The sequence below is a fragment of the Oncorhynchus masou genome, chromosome 3 (genome assembly GCF_036934945.1).
Source record: "Oncorhynchus masou masou isolate Uvic2021 chromosome 3, UVic_Omas_1.1, whole genome shotgun sequence".
Taxonomy (NCBI): domain Eukaryota; kingdom Metazoa; phylum Chordata; class Actinopteri; order Salmoniformes; family Salmonidae; genus Oncorhynchus; species Oncorhynchus masou.
This window is the reverse complement of record NC_088214.1, coordinates 19229585-19252975: the sequence shown is the minus strand read 5'-3', so window position 1 is coordinate 19252975 and position 23391 is coordinate 19229585. Positions and strand designations below refer to the sequence as shown.

The 23391-nt window shown below is 39.9% G+C and overlaps 1 protein-coding gene across 2 annotated transcripts; it reads left to right on the top strand.

Moving 5' to 3' along the window:
• The first annotated feature begins 14538 nt into the window (after positions 1 to 14538).
• Positions 14539 to 22866, top strand: LOC135512233 (GATA-binding factor 6-B-like). Of its 2 annotated transcripts, none has more exons than XM_064934050.1 (7): positions 14539 to 14635; positions 15526 to 16467; positions 17316 to 17482; positions 18183 to 18308; positions 18639 to 18726; positions 18834 to 18928; positions 20010 to 22866. In XM_064934050.1, the coding sequence occupies exons 2-7, from the start codon at positions 15582 to 15584 to the stop codon at positions 20181 to 20183; spliced, it is 1536 nt and encodes a 511-aa protein (XP_064790122.1). In that variant the 5' UTR covers positions 14539 to 14635; positions 15526 to 15581; the 3' UTR covers positions 20184 to 22866. The 2 variants fall into 2 exon arrangements, with proteins under 2 accessions (XP_064790122.1, XP_064790113.1); XM_064934041.1 differs by having other exon boundaries at positions 14539 to 14639.
• The last annotated feature ends 525 nt before the right edge of the window (positions 22867 to 23391 follow it).

The following is a 23391-nucleotide window of genomic DNA, read 5'->3' as shown; positions in this document are numbered from 1 at the left end:
TGAAGGGATGTGAAAGCATCATACTACGAGCTCTAAAAGTGTCGGAAATAATACCCTGTTATTTTATTTTATTTGACCAAACTCTACTACATGTGTCCCAACAAGTCCAGCAGACTCCTAATACAGCCAGTATTGGATTACAGATTACAGAGTATTTATCGAGATAGCTTCCGCTTTGCAGATAGGATAGTGACAACACTTATCTCTAGATATTCCCTTATCAAAAAACAATTTAGCACGAGAAACCGACATTAACCCAGATTTTCGCTGTGCCGAGTGCTTTTTCTTTACCCTCCTGGGTACAAGGGTCTGTTTGCACTGTGCACACACCTCCATCTGCCTGGCTGGCTGCATGGAGACATTACCAATACTTCAATATTGCTTTAACATTTATTTTACATTGCTTTAACACTCTTTAAATGTTGCGATTATGTTCATATTAAGGCTTTAGGACTTTGAAATCTGAATCCATCTGTCTGGCTTCCAAGAGCTTGGATGAAATATATAAAGAAACATTTGTGAGGTGGACATAATGTGCGAACAGTATTGGAGGGAGGGGGGAGGGGGCGGGGGGATGGCCAAGCTTGTCGGGGGTTTGAGGCGGGGTGAGGGAGGTCACAACAGGAGATGGAGCTTATAGTTCACCATGAGGTTATCCTGACCTGAGTTTGGATTCTGACGGACATATGTATCAAGGTAAACAAGCTGGGATGGAGGTGTGTGCACGTGTTTGTGTGTGAGAGCGTATGTGCATGCGAATGTACAAGTGTGTTTGTTTCTGTATGTGTATGTGATGGTGTAGTAAGATGAGGGGGAGCAGCTCCAGTTCTATGCTGACCAGCATCTAGCAAAGGTGTCTGTCAAGGATTGAGCCTCTTTCTGTGTGGAGCCCCAAGGCTGTCTTGGGGGAGCGGAGCCAGGGGGGGATAGATCGCCCATACTCCTGTTCCTCTGACCCTGGAAGTCTAATAGGCCTGCCTGGATGCCACAGACAGCACTTTATGTGTGAATACCACAGTATAATAAGTCACTATTGGAGCTGTGTGAATACCACAGTATAATAAGTCACTATTGGAGCTGTGTGAATACCACAGTATAATAAGTCACTATTGGAGCTGTGTGAATACCACAATATAATAAGTCACTATTGGAGTCACAATATAATAAGTGGAGCTGTGTGAATACCACAGTATAATAAGTCACTATTGGAGCTGTGTGAATACCACAGTATAATAAGTCACTATTGGAGCTGTGTGAATACCACAGTATAATAAGTCACTATTGGAGCTGTGTGAATACCACAGTATAATAAGTCACTATTGGAGCTGTGTGAATACCACAGTATAATAAGTCACTATTGGAGCTGTGTGAATACCACAGTATAATAAGTCACTATTGGAGCTGTGTGAATACCACAGTATAATAAGTCACTATTGGAGCTGTGTGAATACCACAGTATAATAAGTCACTATTGGAGCTGTGTGAATACCACAGTATAATAAGTCACTATTGGAGCTGTGTGAATACCACAGTAAGTCACTATTGGAGCTGTGTGAATACCACAGTATAATAAGTCACTAGTAGAACTCCTAAAATTGTATTTCTCAAGGATATATTTTCTTGTCTCTTATAATATCTACTGCCTCAACCACCTGTTGAGAGGCCTGTGGAGTGTGGTAAAAAAAATGAAACAAGGTGATACATGCATTGTTAATGTGTCCAATAAGCATAGAGTATTTGTTTTTGCCCTGGATTATGCCTGTAAAAAGGGTCTGCAGGTGCTTGGACCAGGGACACATGTCTAGTGGCCGTGTTAACTATTAACACAGCCCTATAACCACGTTACTGATTGACGCCTCTTGTTCTTGGGACTCCTGCTCACCTGTGCAGCATGGCATCGGTGGGTCCTCCACACACAAGTCATGTTATCCAGTAGGAACATCTCCCTACAGGGAGCAGAAGTGTACATGCATAACCTTCCATAACCTCCCATTTGGGCCCGGCCTCTTTTATTCTCTCTGTCTCTCTGTCTTTCTCTCGTTCTCTCTCTTACTCTCTCTTCCTCACTTCCCTATACCCTCCTTCTCCCCTCCCCTCTAACCTGTCCTCTGACTCGCTCCATCTTTCCAGTCCTTCACTGACTGGAACCTATGAGCAACCTTCAAAGTGACTCTTATCCTGTGCACCATAAAACGCTAAAGCGTAAAAATGACTTGTGCAAAGTGTAGGAAGCCCTGGTTGACATTTAGTGCCTCTAGTGCTTTCCTCCGGGGCAAAAGTCTGTTCTCTGGGGAACCTTTGATATATGATACACGACACTGTAGCACATGTATGGCGAGACATGTCAGTGTCAGATGATGAAAGGTTGAAGAAATCGACTGGAAGGCCTATGTTCATGTGTCACACAGATACAGTAGGATTTTAATTTTATCAGTATTTTGTTGCTGACACTTTTCTGCACTGCAGGAAATTAAGATGAGCTTCGGGATTTACATAAATGAACTGAAAACCCACACTAACACACAGTTATATTAACAGTATTGCGCTTTTCATGTTGCCAAATTCTGGCCAGCTAATAGCCCAATCACCGCTCAAGCAACATTATAGACTAAACGTTCAAATCCAGTTGTTGCAGCAATACTAGTCAAATTAAGATCCAACATCTGAACTGTGTATGTGTCATACAGTTGGACTCTATCAAATAATGCACACTTTCTTTTGTGAGCTAAATTAACCTGCCTCTCTCACTGTGTTGTAATGGACTTGCTACAACATCTAGTCACAAAATATGAGGAGGTTTGTTTGTATATTTGGTTGATTTGCTTCAAGCCATAAGTCATATATTTGCTGGTAACCTATACGGAAACCATCTCTTTATTCTTGGAAGGCATGTCTCTCTTGAATACCAGTGTTGGTACGCTGTAGTGGGACAAACAGGCACTTTCTCAGAACTACCTACCGTCTTTATGTCCATTGTTCCTAGGTGATGCAGCTTTGAAGTGGGCCAGAGGAGAGAATGTGTTGTTGTTCTAGTCAACATCTCCCAACAGTTGGCTGTGGAGGGAGGTGAGGTCAATGATTTATTAGCCTATAGCAACCCTGGGAGTTATCAGCCTCACACAGGTGCCGTAAATATAGAAACTTTTCTGCTTGTTGACGTTCTTAGACATTTCAACCAGTGAATTGGTTAGCATCCCTGTTAAACAATTCACTGGTTAACAGGGATGTGTTTGCCATAAACCGCTCCTTTGTAAAAATAAAAAATATATCTCTATCACTTTTAGAAAACATAGTTTTAACACTTCAAGCAGATCTCAAGATTAGTGCTTCCAATTTATTTTGTATTCCTGGTCTTTGTAACATGTTTTGCCAGTCATTATTTGATACTAATTTTGAAATGAAGTGTGATTTTGACCTACCTTCTTATTATCTCAACATTGATAACATTTGATCCCACGTGTTGCGACGGATATGTCATTATCCTAACTATTATCCAACTTGTTACGGACAGTTTAGGACACATCATGATGTCAAAGAGCAGTATTTCAGATAAATGCTGTCATTTTCCTCTTATCCCGTCAGTTCCCATCATTATCAAGGCTTGGTAATCTAGTTCCATGCTGTGTTGTTGGAGCTTAGTAGACACGCACACACTCCTCGTCCCCAGCACCTGGATCATCTAGATGCTCTGTGAGTCTGAGCTGTGTGTTCTCTCTTGTTCTCTAAACATTTATCTACGTGAGCCAGCACCTCTAGGCTGTATACCTGGGTCTATCAAAACAAATCACACACAATGCCCAAGGTTTGTCTTTGTAGAGGGTGGAAGGGGGGTGGGGGGATAGGGGGGGAGCGGTAAGTGGTAAGTGGTAGGGGAGGGGGGTGTAAGGAGAGGTGGGGTGTCAAACGAGTCCTGGGTCGTGGATCAGTGGACGAGAGAATATTAATGTAAGTACTCAAAAATAGATGGTTGTAGAGACGTTGGAACTATAAGGTTCTATCTGCGCCAAGCATAGTTCTGAGATATTGAGCATCAAGTTTTCACATCCCAGATGTTTTGAAGTGAATCTTCTTTCTTAAAGTGATAGTTCCCTAAAATGAAAAATACACAATAACCTATGGAGAACTAGCAACATTGCTAAAGCTGAGCTCTGGATGAGTAAACTGATATATTATTCTGACACACAAAGTCAGGAAACAACTTGCTAGATATCAATAAAATGTGGTACATTTGGTGAAATACCCCTTCCATGGTGTTTTTTATTTATTTATATAGAAGAAGAGAAAAACAGCAATGCCTCTCCTAAGGGCCTTAAACATGCTCTACGGCACCTTTTATTTCTTTATGTTTACCATTGAGAGCTTACTTTCTTCTGAAAAAGTGGTGAAAAAACATTGAATGAATTGAAAAAGAGGACCATAATCTATGATATGAATAATCAAGGATTTAGGACTACAAAGCAAAATGGATAGTTTTGAGATAATTAGTATTTTCCATGATCCAGATCTTAGAACGGGTTTGTGATGTCTTCCTCTTTCCTGACTCAATAAGTATATAACCTTAGTATATCAGTATATAACCTCACAAAATGTTAATTCAGTTGCTATTCTGTTCAATCCAGGAAATAAATGAAAATGTATTAAATATTGGCCATGGGGATAATTTTTTAAATAATTTATATATTTTTCTAATAAGTTATATATTTTTCTAGTATGTCTTTACACATACAGTACCATGTTTTCCTGACACATTTGCAGGCAGATAGCCTAGCGGTTAAGAGCGTTGGGCCAGTGCTTCAAGTCAACTTTTAAAGTGTTGACTTTGCATGGTATTTATGTTATGGCTATATACTATGAGACATGTTATACTGAGGCCCCAGTTCCAACCTTGAGAAATCAGAAAAGAACAGTATTAAAGGGAAGGACTGTGAATTTAAAAACCAATCAGTTACGGTGAAGTGGAATGGAGGTGATATATTGTTTTTCAGTCAGACCTGGAGTCATTGCATGTCTTTTCTCCTGTAGTGTAGGTAGGGACCATAACCAGGCTGCAGGTATAATGCTCCCACCATGAGCAAACAGTTCCGGACAAACAGAGGGAGCTGTGGGCGCTATGGCTCTGCCTGGTACAGCACACTGAGGATGGAGACATGGGCACAAAGGAAGGTGGATGATTGGTCTGTTTGATGGAGATCTGATAAAAATTATAATTGGAGCATGTAGAATGCATATGTTGACTCTTTTCAGTCAAACAAAGACTCTATCACGCCATAAACTGGACTGATTTAGCAGCTTAATGTTTTTGTTGTCTGGGTGACTTGGGGTAAAGTAAGGAGGTAAGGAGGAAGAACCCCTGCAGTCATGTGGATAGTTGGAATGAATGTTTTATATTTTCATGTGTGTGGAGGGGTAGAGGTGTGTGTGTGTGTGTGTCTGTATGCATAGTGCAGCCGTTTGAGGTGTCTCAGACGAGGCGAGGTCATACGGTCATGGAATGACGAGGGGAAATGACGCCACGTGATGGCGGCCATGTTTGGCTGGGTGAACTCTGCTGTATTTTCAGTAGCCAGATGTTATCAGTTCTGCCGGGCCCTTGTTTGTTCTATACACTCAAACAGCTTCACACACATTTGAATACATTTTCTAAGGGAAACAAAGAATGTGATTCTGTGAATGTCTGTGGAGAAGGTCAAGGCTCTTGGCTATTTAGGGTTCTGCATTTCAACAGAATACTGAAAGAGGGCAAGACCTTTGAGTTTTGCAATTTGTTACAATTGGATTGGTCATCAGTGTTTGTAAAATGTTATTGGCTTTACTTTAATACTAAGTATTGGCTTTACTCACAATGTCAGCTATGGTACTACATACTTTTACTCTTTCAGGCTTTGAGATTCTGAGATTTTCCCCAGCTATTTCAATTGCAACACAAATCTCCGTAATCCACCTAATTTAGGTACAATACAGGTATGTACACTTTCTGCACTACAACCACAACAATTAACAATGGACAAGTGGATAGTTAATTAATCTCACTCCCCTCTCATACAGTATCTCACAAATAAGCAGTAAATCCACCAGGTATAATACAAATCAATGCCCAGGCCTTGATACCAGCCGAGAGGCCTGTGTATGGCAAGGTCTGTATCTGCAGCTGCTCATCTCCTCTGCACCTGTGTCGGTCTGCCTCTGTCTTTCGGCCTATCCACTCGACCCCCCCCCCCCCACACACACACACAACTACCACCCAGACCATCACTATCTAATGACGTCACCTCTGTCAAGGCTGCTCTTTTTCTCTGGCGTGCTGAACCTCAAAACAGCTGATTCAGGGAAAGTCACAGTGTGCTCTGGAAACCTGACCTTCTGCTAAGACAAAACACAGAGGGGGACTGGCTCTGGCTGGCGCGCTAACAGGATGGTGATGACTGGGATGTTAAACGTGGAAATAATAACACCGTGTTGCTAGGGCTTGGAAAACCAAACCTCTATTAGCTGTGATTTCACAGACCCAATACAAAGTGTTCATTTAAAGTGTGTCCAGCTGAAAAATGATTAGTAATTCATGGGTTATTATTGGAAATGATCATTTTAATGTGATTTCTTAGTTCATTGGTGCTTGGCTACTATGGTACTTGCTGCCCTATCAGGTAAGTGCTGGACTGGATCAGCCAGTCTGCCATTGTAACCCCCGCCCTCAAAATTGTAAACCTTCAAAATGACAGTGCTTACATTCTTATTGCCTTCAATTTGTGTGAGTGTTGAATTATACACAGGCTTATTTGGTTAGGTTGTCTAATGGCTTTTTAAACACTCAAGTCACATGGATGTCGGATGGAGGGCTCATCTGGGGCCCATCCTTGGAGGAGTATCCCAGGAGGAGCTCTCTGGCTTGGGTTGTGAGGAACTGGATGTCCACGGACCTCCACCACTGGAGCTAGCCCCCCATACTGACAAGGTTAGAGGGGCAGGAACCAAGAGAGAGAGAGAGAAAGGTGGAGCTAGAAGAAACACCACCATATCTGGAGATGGTATGCCACCATTCAGACCACAATCTTAGAGAAATTCACTTTGCAACAAATATGTGCATCCAACTTGAAATGACTATCTACCATTATAAATCTACACCAATGTGTGTTATGTGATTAGCTTTAGCCATAAGTAACCTCTGTCACCATGTCAAGTTTTGTCCGTGACAAGACCAGTGATTCACATAGACATATCTAATTGTCTGTCAGACTAGATTTATTTGTGTGTCATACCCTGTCCCTCTCGCCTCGTAATTACCAGTCTGATTACAAGCCACGACATCAGGCGGTTTGCGAGGCTACTGTCCCTCCTCCAACTACACCGGAACGATCAAGCCCTTGTTTGCTTTATGACGACATGAGAGGAAATGCAAAGAAATGCTGGTTCAGAAAGAAGTCATGGAGAATAGTTTGGCCCCAGTTAAGCCCAATTTTGTGACCTCTTTTTGGCAGGTGTAAAATTGACAAAATCATAATTAAGTAAGCAAACTAAAATGCATCATCACTTTCTCCATTGAGTTAACCTACATTACATAATCAGATATACATTTGGAAGTTACACATTTAAATGTCCTGCATTGCAGGAAAGTTCTCCTGCAACAGGGTGATCAAATTAAGATCTTACATCTGTAAGAGGTTGCATAAAAAGATACTGAACCTCATAATATCTACACTGTATCTCATATAGTTGCTGGCTCGTCTGTAACTCCTATCTACCCTGTATGTCATCATTATGATTATATACAACCCAATTAGTTAACAGGGCCCAGGTCAAGACATGAGAGGCAACTGGGTCAAACACACCCATGTCACCAACTTGTGACGCCATCGCTACGATAGACTGATATGTATGGAGACACTACTACAGACTGGCTGTTTCCCTCACTGTCTGATGCAAGACTGGTTTGTCTGAATTTGAATAGTTCTCCTCTTCCCCTATTGGGCCATACTGTTTAACTTGCTTCTTTTATGTCCATGTTTTTTACGACTTTGCTATGTGACACCAATCCCCTAGAGTCATAAATACAGCACTAAGCTCAGCTAACACTCCCTTCTTTTTCAGTACACTTAGATGGAGAGGAGTGTAGTTGGTCATAGACAAGTGTTTCTCAAATTTGGTTCTGTGGACCCCAAGTTTGTGCACGTTTTGTTTTTTTGCCCTAGCACAACACAGCTGATTCAAATTATCAACTCATCATTAAGCTTTGATTATTTGAATCAGCTGTGTAGTGTTAGGGCAAAAAACAAACCATGCACCGCTTGGGGTCCCGAGGACCGAGTTTGGGAAACGCTGTACAGACAGTGGTTCATCACATGACCCAGCTAGGGTGTAGCTGACTGGCTGTGGCTGTGCAATAATTCCGGGGAAGTTGTTAGCCAGCGCAGCTAGCTTGCCACCAATCTCCTGGCCTCTTACTCTTACTCTCTCTCTCACACACACACACTCTTAGACACATTCGCAATCAGACAGGTAAGGGCGTTCCATTTCATGGGCGAGCCCTGGAAAGCAGCAAGGACAGTTCACACTGTCAAAATGACAAAGGTTGCTTTTACACACATGCCTGCCTCGCTTAATCATCTACCACTCCAAACAGCCTCCCAGCCCTCAATCTGACGCTCACCCACCACATCCCAGCAGCCACTGGGGCAGCCCCCGTGGGAGTTGTCACTAACTAGCCAAGCTGCAAAGCCGGAAGTTCTACAATTTCTCTCAAAATTTTTATTATAAAACTATCCCTAACCTTAATCCACACTGCTAAATGTATGCCTTATCCTAACTTTAAATTAAGCCTTCAATGCTACTTTTCAATTCATTGTCACAATAAAGTCCATTTTGACTTAGCAGTTTGGCCATATAGTGACAACTCCACTCCATGGGGGCGGGCGGGCAGGCAGGCAGGCAGCCAGGCAGGCACTCTCAGGCATAAAACTTAATTGTGCTGTGCCTGCCTTCCATAAAGCACGTGTAAATAGGTCATTTCATTTTTTTAAATCCCAAATCCTGCAGAGGCAGTGAAGAGATTAATCAAATACAGGAAATGACTTTCACAGCCTCCATAATGGGACACAGAGTTTTATTTGGCTCCCAGAACAAATCACAGCTCTTTCTCCCAATGTCCAAACTATTTACATAGAGTCAGACCTATACACTGTAGTAACTATGAATCTGAATAAGGAAAGGGGATACTATACTCTGTGTATGTGACATGGGAGGTTAGATATCAGTTTTGGGCAATAAATTGTCAATGGCGTTATCACACTGCATATTATGTCATAAAGGTCATTGGTCAGTTCATTAACAATCATTTATCAGCCATATTAAACATGCCAAATGAAATGTTTGATAGTACACTCCAGGGCTAAAATATAACGTGAATACTTGTCTTCCAAATGTGGAAGACCAGTATTATTTGTCTTGAGTCTTAACATCATGTCACGGCCGTCGTTGAAGGAAGAACTGGACCAAAGTGCAGTGTGGTGAGCATACATATTCCTTTTTATTAGGATGACGCCGACAAAAACAATACAAACACAACCGTGACGCTTAAGGGCTATGTGCCACAAACAAAGTTAACTTCCCACAAAGAAAGGAGGGGAAAAGGGCTACCTAAGTATGGTTCCCAATCAGAGACAACGATAGACAGCTGTCTCTGATTGAGAACCATACCCAGCCAAAACATAGAAACACAAAATCATAGAAACAAAACATAGAATGCCCACCCCACATCACACCCTGACCAACCCAAATAGAGATATAAAAAGGCTCTATGGTCAGGGTGTGACACATCATGACACATGAGAAAAATGTACATGTAAAGATGGCAGCATAACTTGACTAGACAATAACTTGAATAGCTCCCGAGTGGCACAGTGGTCTAAGGCGCTCCATCTCAGTGCTAAAGGAGTCACTACAGACACCCTGGTTCAAATCCAGGCTGTATCACGACCGGCAGTGATTGGCAGTCCCGTAGGGCGGTGCCCAGCGTAGTCTGAGTTCGGCAGGGGTAGGCAGTCATTGTTCTTAACTGACTTGCCAAGTTGAATAAAAGGTTAGATGAAAAAAAGCTTAGAAGAACAATGTGTATATCTGCCAGCCACAGTCAAGAGGAGGGGAGAACCTGCTGATCACGTGGTCGTCATTGAAAATAAGAATGTGTTCTTAACTGACTTGTCTAGTTAAATAAAGGTAAAATGTTGATTGAATTCATTTTCACTCTTCGTTTTTGCAATATTCAATAGGTTAGTTAGTATAATTGCAAACAATTAACCATAATAAGCGGGCATTAATTATGTCATTTGGATTTAATCAAACTATGGGGTTTTCTTCGAGGAAAAAATAACAATTAAATAGCATTTTATTTTCTACTCATATTCAATTAAGGTCTGTGGATTATCTCGATTAATGCCATAAACCATTTTCTTTACATTAGGCTATGAGTGTGTCATTCTTCTGATTGAATGAGTTCACTGCCAGCAGGATTCTCAAACCTCCCAAAATGCGAGAGAGAAATTGTCCAGTCATTTCGAGAAAGAGGAACTTACAACGAGAAATCCCATTGCTTCCGTTGCTTATCGTTATCTTGTATTTTTATCACCCTTTTGTGAGATTAAATGGACACTCAAAAGGTAATGATAAAATGCTATATTACATTTGTTGCATTCCCTCAAGATACACGTATCTTATTGTTGTCATAAGCATTGTTGTAATAGCATAATAATAATAATAATAATAAATATTATTATAATTCTAATGTATATGTCTGGATTATCAAATTGAATATTGACATTATACGATACCTAAAAAGTCATAGCATAACAGTATTGGCAAAGACTTGGGATTCAACAAGATTGCTACTAGCAATTATAATACAATTCTACAAAACATCAATAACTAACTGCAACATTTTCGTTCAATTTGCTAGCACAGAAAAAACAACTCCACTTGATCTAATCAGTCTATTGAGAAGCAATTGAGACAGAGGTAAATAATTGAGTAGGCTAGACTAAATGTCTGAATGCTATTTTTATTTATTTAACCTTTATTTATCTAGGCAAGTCAATGCTACAAGGTAGACATGTTTTACAAATCGCTGATTGTTCCTCATTCATCATAAACTCGCACCTTTGTTGACGTTATTACACCACCGACTCAACGCCATTCAATAATATCATAAATTATTAGTCGGCCTACCTTTGAAGGGCGTTTTGTATGAAACAACCTAAAACTAATGTTAAAGGGCAAGTGCAGTTTAAAAAGTGATTTACCTGTTGTTTTGATGACATTTCCACACTGTGTGGCACTCGGGAATTGTGAAAATGATGATAATGCCCTTTTTTGTAAAAGCTGTTTGAAAAAAATGCCTGGAATTTCAGCCTGTTCAGGTGGGATGGAACTTTGACCCAAATCATAGCATCACCATGTGATCTGATTATAATAGACCAACGACTGTTCATCTGGGTAAAGGGATGGGCTCTAAACCATTCTATCAGCCAATCAAGGATGTGTATGTAAATATCTTCACATTTGTTTCCTAACTCCCACATGACCAGACTGAGCATTCCAAGGGCCAAAGGTGGCTCAGGAAATAAATGATAAAAATATATTTCTGAGTTATTTTCATTAAATAAACACACACAGTGATTTATTAGACATTCAGTGATGATTTAAAAATACAATTACAAAGACTGCAAGGGGGCTTTAAGAACTTAGCTGATATTTTTATTATGACAAATCAATTAAAGTATTAGTTTTGTCATTACATGAATGGGCCTATTATATACCCACTAAATAATAATAAATATAGAGCTAAAGCTGCATATCGAATTGCATTTCTCTGGGGAAGCTGGGGACATTGAGCAAAACATTATACCGCAACACTACTGGGCCTATGCACCATGTGACGCACAGTAAGACAGAAAGAAGCGTAGGCTCTTTGGCCTGAGATGTGCAGTAGATTTATGGATAATTGCCAGAAATAGTTCGCACAATTATGTATCTAAACCTTTCCATATTAACGTTAAGGAATATGGCTTTTGTTATATATTATTATACATTGGTGTAATGAAATGCATATTCATTTTTATCGGAACAATTTCATGATTCGTCAAAATAGGCGTACATAGTTGCTTTATAATAGGAAACTCGTCTTTCAGTATAACAGAACGCGAGTAGTAGGAGATAATCATTATCAAGTCAGTACATAAATGCCACCTAAAGAAGAGAGGGTGATTATGCAATGAAACAGACAAACATGATTGAGATACGACTGAAGATACGGCCATCTTGAAAATCAATAAAGAAATCTAAAAAAAAATGTTAAATTACATTAATTATCATAGCTAGTACTACCACTACTAATAATAATGGACATTATTTTCAAAAATTATTATTATTATTAAATATTATACGCTTGGCGAGGTAATCACCGAATATATCTAGTCCCAATGACGACGCCATTACATGATAATAAACCTTAAATGATTCTACATGTGTAGGCTAATGAATGACAGATTAACAAGTAAAGTGACAATAAACTATTCGTTCTAAATTGCCATGTTAGCTATATAGACTATTTATTGTTGATTGTAAACGGTCTTCCCGGTCAGGGCCCGTCTGGACAGTGTGAAGATAGAAAGGCTGAGACTGAGCGGCGTCCTGCCACTTTCCCGGTGGTGATTCGTCACAGGTAACTGTCGGAGAGACACACTTCATGTCATGGCATCACAGCGAAAACACCTCATTCGTCAAGTCGGATTGGAACAGACAGTAAAACCAGGATTATGTATTCTCGCACCTCCCTGACAACTGTCTGCCTGCCTTGGTCTCCCAATATCCAGCCGAGACAGTAGCGACTGTTTACTCGATGTTCCACTATCCATTTTTATATATTCTGTCTTTTTTTAAAGTATAGCCTTGCCCCTTAGGCCTAGAACATAGATGTTCGTGCTATCCCTTTTACGCACGAGGAGCTTTCAATCAATCCATGGCGCATTAAACCAATAGGCATAGTTCTGAGATATATTTTACAGGTATGCAGTTGCTTATACCTCTCTATATACAACGTTTCTAAAATACTACCTAGGTTTGCCCTTTGCAAAGCAACGAAAAGTGAAAGGAATGCAAATAACAAGTGAAGGACAAATAGCTATGGGCTCTGATTTGATAAAATGCATATTATCCAACTGGGAGTTGGAACACTTATTAGTTGTTTAAAATCTAAAGTAAAAGAAGAATGGCCATTGTTTGAGCTCATTTTACAAGAGGAGTCAAACAGAGAATAGATAATATTGCAATGACACGTGGCTCTCCTCTCTCTCTGTGCAACGAAATGGTGACCTACAATTTACCCTGAAACGGGTATCGCCTATGAGTGTTATCCAGACAAAATGTAAATAGAAAGAAATACCAGTTGAATTCTTCCCAGGTTGACGAACGACGGGCCTGTTTGTTAACCCCTGGAAGATACAGAAGACTAGTAAATGAATGATTCAATTGACACCTCGTCACTTTTGATCATTTCAACGAGCCAATGTATATTCCAACTGAATGAATCATCACCAGTTCAAACTAAATCCTCTCTGCAACAACAGATGCGTGCTGAGAGTTTGTGCTTCTTTGAGGCTCAGCCCATTTCATTCCAAATGATGGCGTCTCACTTAAATAAACTAATTAGTGAATGGTCTGCCCTAACATAACTCCGAAATGGAGAATAAATAAACAAAACAAACCAACGTTAAAATATTGCTATATTTTCCTATAGGCTATTTCCCGGGGTTTGTATTAAAGGGCCATTTATTTTCTAATAATTATCATTTATATCAAACAATGTTAGTTAAATGGTACAGTTGATAAAGCTATTAAATATTTCACTTTTTTAATTGATTCAAGTTTTTACATATAATTATTCTTTTTTTTAAACTCTGTATTCGATGCCAACAGTTTTTTTTTAGATAGTTCTAACATCTTGCATTATTACAATTAATGCTGGAACAGATAACCTACTTGTAAACACATTCTGAATAATATATGTTAGGCTACTTAGATTTATGACGACAACTATCATGATTAAACTTAACCTATCAGAGCCTCACTAATTATAGTGATTATCATTCTACATTATAACAATTAACAATTTTTCCACAATATCATTTGAAAACAGGCTTGACGTCAATGATGAAAAATCATGATTTTTTTTCTCTAAATTAAACGCACTTCTTATAATAGTTATTTAAATATTTTGTGAGTAAACAAAAGTGCACTGCCAAAACTAGCTTTTCTCTGACTATTTCCCTGAATATACTGTTTGAATACGTCGATTGTATTTAAACAGAAAAAGTCCATATACTACTTTAAAACGTCGAATTGATTGCTTTTACAGTTTTAGACATGATCAAATATTTCAGACTGCAGCACCCCCATTGAGTTGATCTGTTTGCTCAACTGAAACCCAATCAGAGAACGCCCTCAGATTTCAACTACAGCCTCGAGAAGCGCCTCCTCTCTAAAAACCTCATCACAAGCACAGTAACACTTTCATTCCTATCTTCCCCGAGACCAGCTACGAACCACACACTATTGGAAACTTCAACGAGCGACGAATGGCACAGAACTAGTAGGTATGTGGTGAATATTCGCTCTTCTCCTGTTCTGTTTTATATTTTTCAGTCCAGCCTTGGTTAAACATCTGGTAAAACATCTGGTTTCAGTGCTCTTACTCCTGGTGCCAGCTGCGCAGAACCTAAATAGTTTTGTCTCGATTACCGTGCCTATTGGGTCTTATCTGTTATGCGTCTTATCAAGCGGTTATCTTTTTGCGCCAAAGACAAATTGCGTTTTGTTTCCTATCTGTAACGGTGTGGTTTTTTTGTAATTATGAAGAGGCTATATCTCGAGAGGGGAGGACAGGGTTTTGACACGGAGAGATTCAACTCCTCCGGTCAGAGCGCGCGCTGTGGTTACATGTCTAATGGATTAATGCCGTAGGCGCTATTACCAGCAATATATTGTCTAGAAGTCCATACCCATCATATAGTTTTCATAGAGAGGTGTGTTAAGTAGCCTTTAGCCCGGCTATAATTTTGTGTCGTGTTCTCAAAATTAAGCCAACACGTTTCAAAATGAAACCAAGCCCCACATCAAGGGCAATGTTAGTTTTTTGTTGCGTAGTTTCTCAGAGGGTAAGCCATGATATGATATTATTATCATGGGGAGGACATGTTGCTTGCAAATCAATAGTATCGCATGAAAGGTAACACCATGGTTTATGTATATTATGTCATTAAAATGTTGGCTAACTCTTTGGCACAAATCTATTGTAAAAGTAGTAGAGATTGTAATACGATTTGAATGCCTCGCCTTACAGATCCTTTATGATACCAGACGTAGTTACACTCTAATTGTATTTGCATGAAGCTCAAGAGCCTGTTTTAAGTTAACAATGTCCAGTAAGATAGACCCTTTTAGCCTTGATATTGATGACAATGTCTTCTCTCTCATTCCCAGGGCAGACAACACCCTCACGATTTTCTAGTCCTACGGTGTATGGAAAGTGATCCTGGATGGACCTGGGCGAAAACATCTGGTCCATGGTCAAGCGAGAAGTGTCCAGCAGCCCCGGGTCACCGGCTGAACAGAGTTACTTACACGGCGGGCAGGGCAGGAGGGACGGCCACGCGCACGACTCGGAGGGGCTCAGGTCACCGCTGCCAAGCGATCAAATTGACACAGTGGGACACCGGCGCGCGGAAGGGCCAGGCAGATCATCTCTACACTCCTACGTTCAGTTCGGACACGGGCACCATCACAACAACACTGAGGACATCACTCTGTTCACAGATTTAGACCAGGGCAATAAACTCATCATTTCCAGTGGAGCGCACCCGCACCACAAGGGGGGCCTTATCGTTGACCCCAGCGACATGTATCAAACACTAGCCATCGCGGCGGCCCACCAGAGCCAGGCGGGGTACGACTCGCCCTCTGGGGGCTATATGCACTCCAACCCCAATTCTCCAGTGTATGTACCGAGCTCGCGGGTGGGACCCATGATACCCAGCCTTCCTTATTTGCAAGCCAGTGGGTCGTCTCAGCCCAGCCATGCGGTCACCAGCCACTCAGTCTGGTCGCAGTCTACTCCGGAGAGTCCCTCCTACAGCACCGGGAGTCCTCATACCTCCAACCGTTTCCACTACCCTCCAAGTCCGCCCATTAACAACGGGGTTCCCAGGGATAACGGCTACAGTAATCCGCTGAATGTGGGCAGTCGAGACCAGTACGGTCTCTCACGCCCCCTCAGTGGATCCTACACCAGCCCCTACTCCCAGTATGTTGGACCGCAGCTATCCCAGTTGTCCTCGCCTTGGCCCGGAGGACCGTTTGATAACACCATGCTGCACACTTTGCAAAGCAGAGGTGCGCCCTTGACGATTCGAGGACCTAACGGAGGTAGGCCTTCTATTCCAAATATTATTGATGAAAGATGATTAATGATATGGACTTCAATGTGACAACTTTATTTTATCTATTGAATAACTGTTGGTTACCAACGTTTTACGCATGCACAATAATTCAAATAACATTTAACCATTCAAAAACATTTAAAAGCAACGAGAGCTTGGGTGTAGCAATATGATGATCATTTACAATGACAACAGTTTAGTAGACCGAATAAGTTCACATTCAAGTGAGTTAAAGAGATTGTTATCACAGATGAAATAAGTCTAAATTGTTATAGTAATGGTAAAGAACGTTAAATTGCTTCCTATTAAGAATAGAAAATTAAGTAGGTTAGTTGTTATAACTAAGCTATTATCAATTCATTTGTGGTATGAATTGAAGATTAAGCATATCCCTGATATCGAAACTTTTACAAATCGACTTCTAGGCATATCCTTTTTTGACATTTTCATTGGTGTAAATAAAATAAATACATTTTGATTACATCCTCCGACTGCGCATAAAAAACTAGTAGGCTATCGAAACATTTGGAGTTTATAAAAGTAACCCAATACGTCAAACATAAATAGCTAAAATAGAGACAAAAGAGCAGTCTCCTTGTGTATTGAATGTATAGGCCTAATATCACATTCATAGGCCTAGACTAGACCTAATTTGGAAAATAATGCTGAACTATCATCAAAGGATCCAACAAATTTACAACAGACAATTACATATTTTAAGGTATAGACATGTGCTCAATTAAGCCTACGAAAAATCACGGCTCTTTTATGACCAAGCGCCTCTCTGAAGTGTCATGTAAGTGATTGGTGTTTTGCCTGTCTGTTTTCCCGCAGATATTCTCGACGACCTGGGAGAGAGCAGGGAATGTGTCAACTGCGGCTCCATCTCCACGCCGCTATGGAGACGTGATGGCACGGGCCACTTTCTCTGCAACGCCTGCGGCCTGTACAGCAAAATGAATGGACTCAGCCGGCCATTAATTAAACCACAGAAGCGGATGGTAAGCAACACATGCTCAGGGACTACTTAGTCACTACATTTCCTGTCTATTTATTTAAAACAATGGCTTAAGGTTATCGCCTAAGATCCCTATATCTCTCTAAATAATGGGGATTTTATTTGACCAACAATTCACTAAAATGGAAGACCATTTTATTGTACCCTCCGTTCGGCCAGCATTAATATATTAACAAGATAATTCTGGCTGTCATATAGGTAATTTAATCAGGGTCAACAAATTAAATTACCTATATGACAGACATAATGATTTTGTTAATATATTAATGAAATATGAAAAAGAAAATGTTCAGACACATTTCCCTAGCGCCATCACGCAGTTATTAGGCTACGCACACTAACAAACGAGTGATGCCTTGATTCCACAAACTCTCTGCCAATGAAATTCACCTAAAGAAATCTGTTACTGTAAATGGATGACATGAATACGACCAATATTATTGTTAGGAAATTAGTGCAGATAACATAAATATAGTCATAAGAGAGGAGAATCCGTGCTCTTAAAATACAGTGATTCATTATAAGGGTTTGGATCGCAGTCAAATATTCCATTAGTCACGTAGCCTCGTCTCGACCTGAGACATCTCTGCATCTCACTTTTATAGCTCACCGTTGCTTAATCATAGCTTTTAATCTTTATGTACCAGTGTGTTTATTGTTGTTTATGTATTGCCTTTCCCCAGTCATCATCCCGGCGAATCGGTCTCTCCTGTGCCAACTGTCAGACGAGCACAACCACCTTATGGCGCAGAAACGCAGAGGGAGAACCGGTGTGCAACGCATGTGGGCTCTACACAAAATTACATGGAGTAAGACACAATCTTCACATTATGTCACAAGTTGGCACTGATTTTTAAATGTAATGTTCTACAACTCGCAGGCCGTATTGTAACTAACACGTGCGCAATTGCCGTGCGTAATTGTTCACTGAATATCGAGAGCAATATTAAAGCACAATCCGTTTATTCAGTGTGTCCAATTAAGTATAATAGTTGTTAATGAAGTATAGATTTAAAGGACAATTTACAAATTAGTTTTATTTTTGGTCGACATTGACAAAACGTTTAGCAAATTAACAAGACAGAGAACGCCGCCCAACAATTTCATGACTAAGATGAATGTATTCTTTATTTTTGCAGGTACCTCGGCCCCTGGCCATGAAGAAAGAGGGAATTCAGACGAGGAAAAGAAAACCTAAAACTTTGAACAAAACCAAGGGATCCTCAGGTAAGCATCCTCTATTTTAACCTCATGACACACAGTCTTTCTCTCTCTCTCATTGAAATGCTTCGCTGTTAAGGTCCTCTTTATAATGAATTATAATTTTACCACAGGGAATAGTAATTCAGTCGCCATGACTCCGACGTCCACGTCTTCTTCCAACTCTGAAGACTCGAAGAATAGCTCTCCGAACACGCAGGTGCCAGGGGTAAGAAGATGATTTCGCCTATTCGATTTGAAAAATAATATTCAGGTGTGGGATAGGCGGGCCCCGTATATTGTACAAACGGACTCGTTTTAAGGTAATGCTGTCCCATGCAGGCCAACTGTGTAATAAACTGTGCAAGGAAATTCTTCAGCCAATTCTCAGTTAAATATAGGTCCACGGTTTTGGTCGAATAGACCCAGGTTGCCTTTCAAACGAAAACATATCTTAAACGTTGTTGTAGAGGCTTCATCGTTTTATTCATTGCACTAATTTATTATTTTGGATGGATGTTGTTAACAATTATAAACTGGTTGGTTAAATTCCTGAATGCTGATTGGCTGACATTCGTGGTATAGCAGACCATATACCGCGGGTATGACAAACATGTATTTTTACTGCTCTAATTACATTGGTAACCAGCTTATAATAGCAATAAGGTACCTTGGGGTTTGTGGTATATGGCCAATATAACACGGCTAAGGGCTGTGTCCAGGCACTCTGCGTTGTGTAGTGCATAAGAACAGCCCTTAGCCGTGGTATATTCGCCATATACCACACTCCCTCGGGCCTTATTGCTTAAATATAGGACATACAGGCAGGCTAATAATAAACCTTTATCTGATATGTTCGTAATAGCAATAATATTGGACTCATAGTATTGGATTCATACGTATTGGCTCATACAATATGTGGTGTGTAATCTACTGTATATAGTGTCATCAGAGGTATTTAAAGGCCTCTACTAGTTTCTGGGAGGTGGTCTACATTTTTCAGAGATGATGCTCTTCGGAATTGTGTTGTAAAACATTGTAGTCTCTGATTTATTCCAAATAAGACACTATTATAGGCCTACTTCCAATAAGTACATTTAATTAATTATATGTGTCTGTTATATCACTTGACACATGCTATATAATAATGAGAACATCCACCGCATACAGTATATCCACTGTCTATATATCCATCTTAGCAGTAACAGATGAAGCGTTATCATTGATAAGCCCTGGCTGTGACTATAGAAAACCTTTGGATAATAGTAATTTCTCCTGAATCTGACTAACATCTCTCTGTCCTATTCCAGGTTCAGGCCTCTGTACTGAGTGGCCCAGTGGAGGGCTCAGCTGGCTCTGGTGGCTCTGCCGTGGTCAAGTACCCAGGCCAGGATGGCCTCTACACCCGTGTGGGCCTCACCCAGTCTGCAGACGTAGCCGGCTCTGTCAGAGGGGAGCCCTGGTGCCCCATGGCCCTGGCCTGAGTCTCCGAGCTGGGGGACGGAACTCACCGCACTAGCCTCTCTCTCTCTCTGGATGTCCTGCTGCTGAGTGGTGGAAGTATTCAGTGCCTCGATGGCTCTGGGCCTGTTTCCTACTTCCCAGCTAACAACTGTTGGACAGAGACAGCCTTTTTGCCCCTTCACACCCCTGCAAGTTTGAAATGTCTGTGGAATATTTGGGATTGATTTCCAGAATGATATGGGAAAACCTTAGTGCCTTAACACAAAGGGAAATAAGTGAGAGGTGATGCCTCCTTGTTAATCTGCAGTTGATATGCTTTCTGGACCGACCTGCTGTGTGTGTACTCAATATCTCTCTCTCTCTCAGATATGGAGGTGGATCAAATGTTCTTTGTTGTTTGAAATGAAGAAACGTGTACATAATGCTATGGATTCCCCCACTCAAGACAAAAGCGGTTAATTGGATATTAGTGCTTGATAAAAGCACTATCCATACGAAGGACATTTTTATGATATATTTTTTTGCAACTGGAATCAAGCTATCAAGTTACCAAGACAACCTTCCTGAATCAAGATAAAGTATTTATTAATCTTCCATTGTTGAAAACATGAGTATGATTGTTAAATAAAGATATGGACATAGAGTAGAACTGAAAGAAAAACATTTCTTATGTCTTCATTTTTAATATGATTGTTAATTTCTTTCTCTCTTGTTGAGTTAGTAGTTGTTAGTTATTGCAAATATGTTTTTCCACTGATAGCTCTTACTGTAGGCCTATCTGACTGAAACTCTTATGGTTTTAAACAGGGTATCAAAGACTGTGACATCCTATGTCAGTCAATTTTTGTTTTTAATTATTTACTCAATTCTTAAATAATCAAATCCTACAGATGAAATTAAAATACTGTTAATTTATGGTACTATTTTAGAAGAAATTGGTAGAAGCTGTTTTTTTCTAAGGTGAGGATAAAAAATGTTTAGGACATTTTCGCAAACTTTTTGACACATGTACAACAGCTAGCTAAGTACTGTTTGAACAAATGGCACCCACAATCATTTTCTAGATGCATCTTTTTGTTACAATAGTAAACTGTAAAAGAGGACTCCTGCAATATCTTCTGTCTGCAACAAAGACTACCTAACTGATATAAACTGTATACATTTACAGTTGCATACATGCATGTGATTTTCATGATAAAATTTGACAGAAATCAAATGAAAAGGCTAAATGGCATTGAGGTCAACATAGATTAATTTAATGTCACTACATGGAGAAATAGAGGTGGAATTAATAAATTGCCCCTGATAAGTTTTCAGTTGATAAAAGAGGAATGGCTGTTCTTACAGATGTAGGATCTTAATTTGAGCCAGTTTGCTACAGCAGGAAAGTAATCTTGCAGCAACTGGACATTTGAATGTAGGGGTTGATACATTTTTCGTTAGGGAAAATCATTTCTGAAATGTAAAAGTGGAAATTACAAACTTTAGAAGACTTTTTAAAACTCAAATACACTACAAGTTTGCATTTCCTGCTTTGCAGAAAATTCTCAGCAACAAAATAGTGATCCAATGAAGATCCTACATCTGTACAACCTGTTGTAGACAATGTCATAAAACAACATTTGTCAATGAGAGGAATGTCACACATTGACTCCATGGTGAGGAAACTGTAGTTTGAGATGTATTGGAGCCGTATGGAGAATAATCTGAACAGAGTGAAGTATGCCATTTATGATTCAGTGATGTGAAAAAAACATGTTATATATGTAGCTTGAAAACAACCTTTCACAGCTTTCAAGACAACAACATTTGACCACCTGAAATTAGTAGCATGCCTTATTATACTATACTACTACCTTATATGACAAATCACTGTTGATTTTGGTCTGATACAATTTGCCCTTGTATTTTTACTCAAAAGGTCTACAGTACATATTCCTGACTTTCAATGTTCTAAGTAGAATTATGACTTTCCCATTCATTACACAGACCATACTGTACGTGTCCCTCTCCTCCAGTAGGGGTGTGAACGGCGTCTCGTTTGCCAGAACTCTAAGTAGATCCATTTTGAGGCCAGAAAAATTCCTCTAGCTCCCTGGGAAATGTCCATTTCAGTGGAATGAATCTGATGAGTTAGTAGTTTATTGTGAAACTGCCGTTTAAACTGCATTTCAGTTTCACCATCAGGGTTCTTCAGCTGAATCAGGGCCTGGTAATTGTTTTCTTTTCTGAACTTATTTATTTTTTTGAAATATCAAGTTTATTAATAGCATTGTTTTCCCCTACTTTTTTGTTTGGATATTTGTATTTCTTTGGTTGGTTGTTTTATTCCTGATATAGTTTTTAAATGATCTTATTTAAATCTCTGAAACAAATTCTTCTGGTGATATCAATGTGGATTTGGAATAATTGCTCCTGTCTTAGAATATTTGAAGGAAATCAACACACTGTGGTTGTCATTGTTGGTAGTGTATACTGTGCCAAGGTTTGCAGCAAATATAATTTTAAGGGTTTGAGTGCCATCTTCATGTGCTGTAAAGGTACATATAACTATTTTGACATTTTAAAGAGAAATATGTAATGAGAAGCTGTTGGAAATACAGTAGTAATGGATCCCTGAGTGATTTGTATATCCAGACAGTTTTTCTAATTGTTTTCTCATTCTGTATTAAAGTTAGCCATTCCTCTTACACAACAACAGTTTATTATGCCTTTTCCTTTATATACACCCACGACAATGGTTTCACCAGTGTCTTCAATGTGTGTTTAAACCAAGCATATCCTTTCCACCTGCACAGAGTACCTGTCACCGTGTGAAGGATATTTAAGTGAATATAGCTTGGAAAAGATACCGTTGGTAGACAACAACATTTTAGAGATGGCTAGATTTATCCCTGAGCTTTAGGTTATCTGTCTGCACTTTGACATGTTGATGTTGGAGAGTTTATGAGTGTCAGTGTAGCTGTGTTCCTACTGCGCTGTACTGCACATCAACCAGGTACACCGTTGGGGATGAATGTTGTTGATTATCAACGTTGTCATTTCAATTTTAGTACAAGAAAATATCAACTGGTTTGACCTATGTGTCCCCTTGCATGGTACTCGTTTGAGCAGACCAGTGTAGATTTAAAACAATTCCAATCCATTATTTTGATTATGTCACCAACTTTACACAGCTTGTATTTTATACCCAAGGAGTTGGCGTGTCTGCAGGCTTCATTTGCCCCC

Coding starts and splice junctions, on each gene's coding strand:
- LOC135512233 (XM_064934050.1), top strand. CDS start 15,582: ATGGACCTGGGCGAAAACATCTGGTCCATGGTCAAGCGAGAAGTGTCC. Junction 17,483..18,182: donor TTAAACCACAGAAGCGGATG/GTAAGCAACACA, acceptor GCCTTTCCCCAG/TCATCATCCCGGCGAATCGG. Junction 18,929..20,009: donor CGAACACGCAGGTGCCAGGG/GTAAGAAGATGA, acceptor GTCCTATTCCAG/GTTCAGGCCTCTGTACTGAG.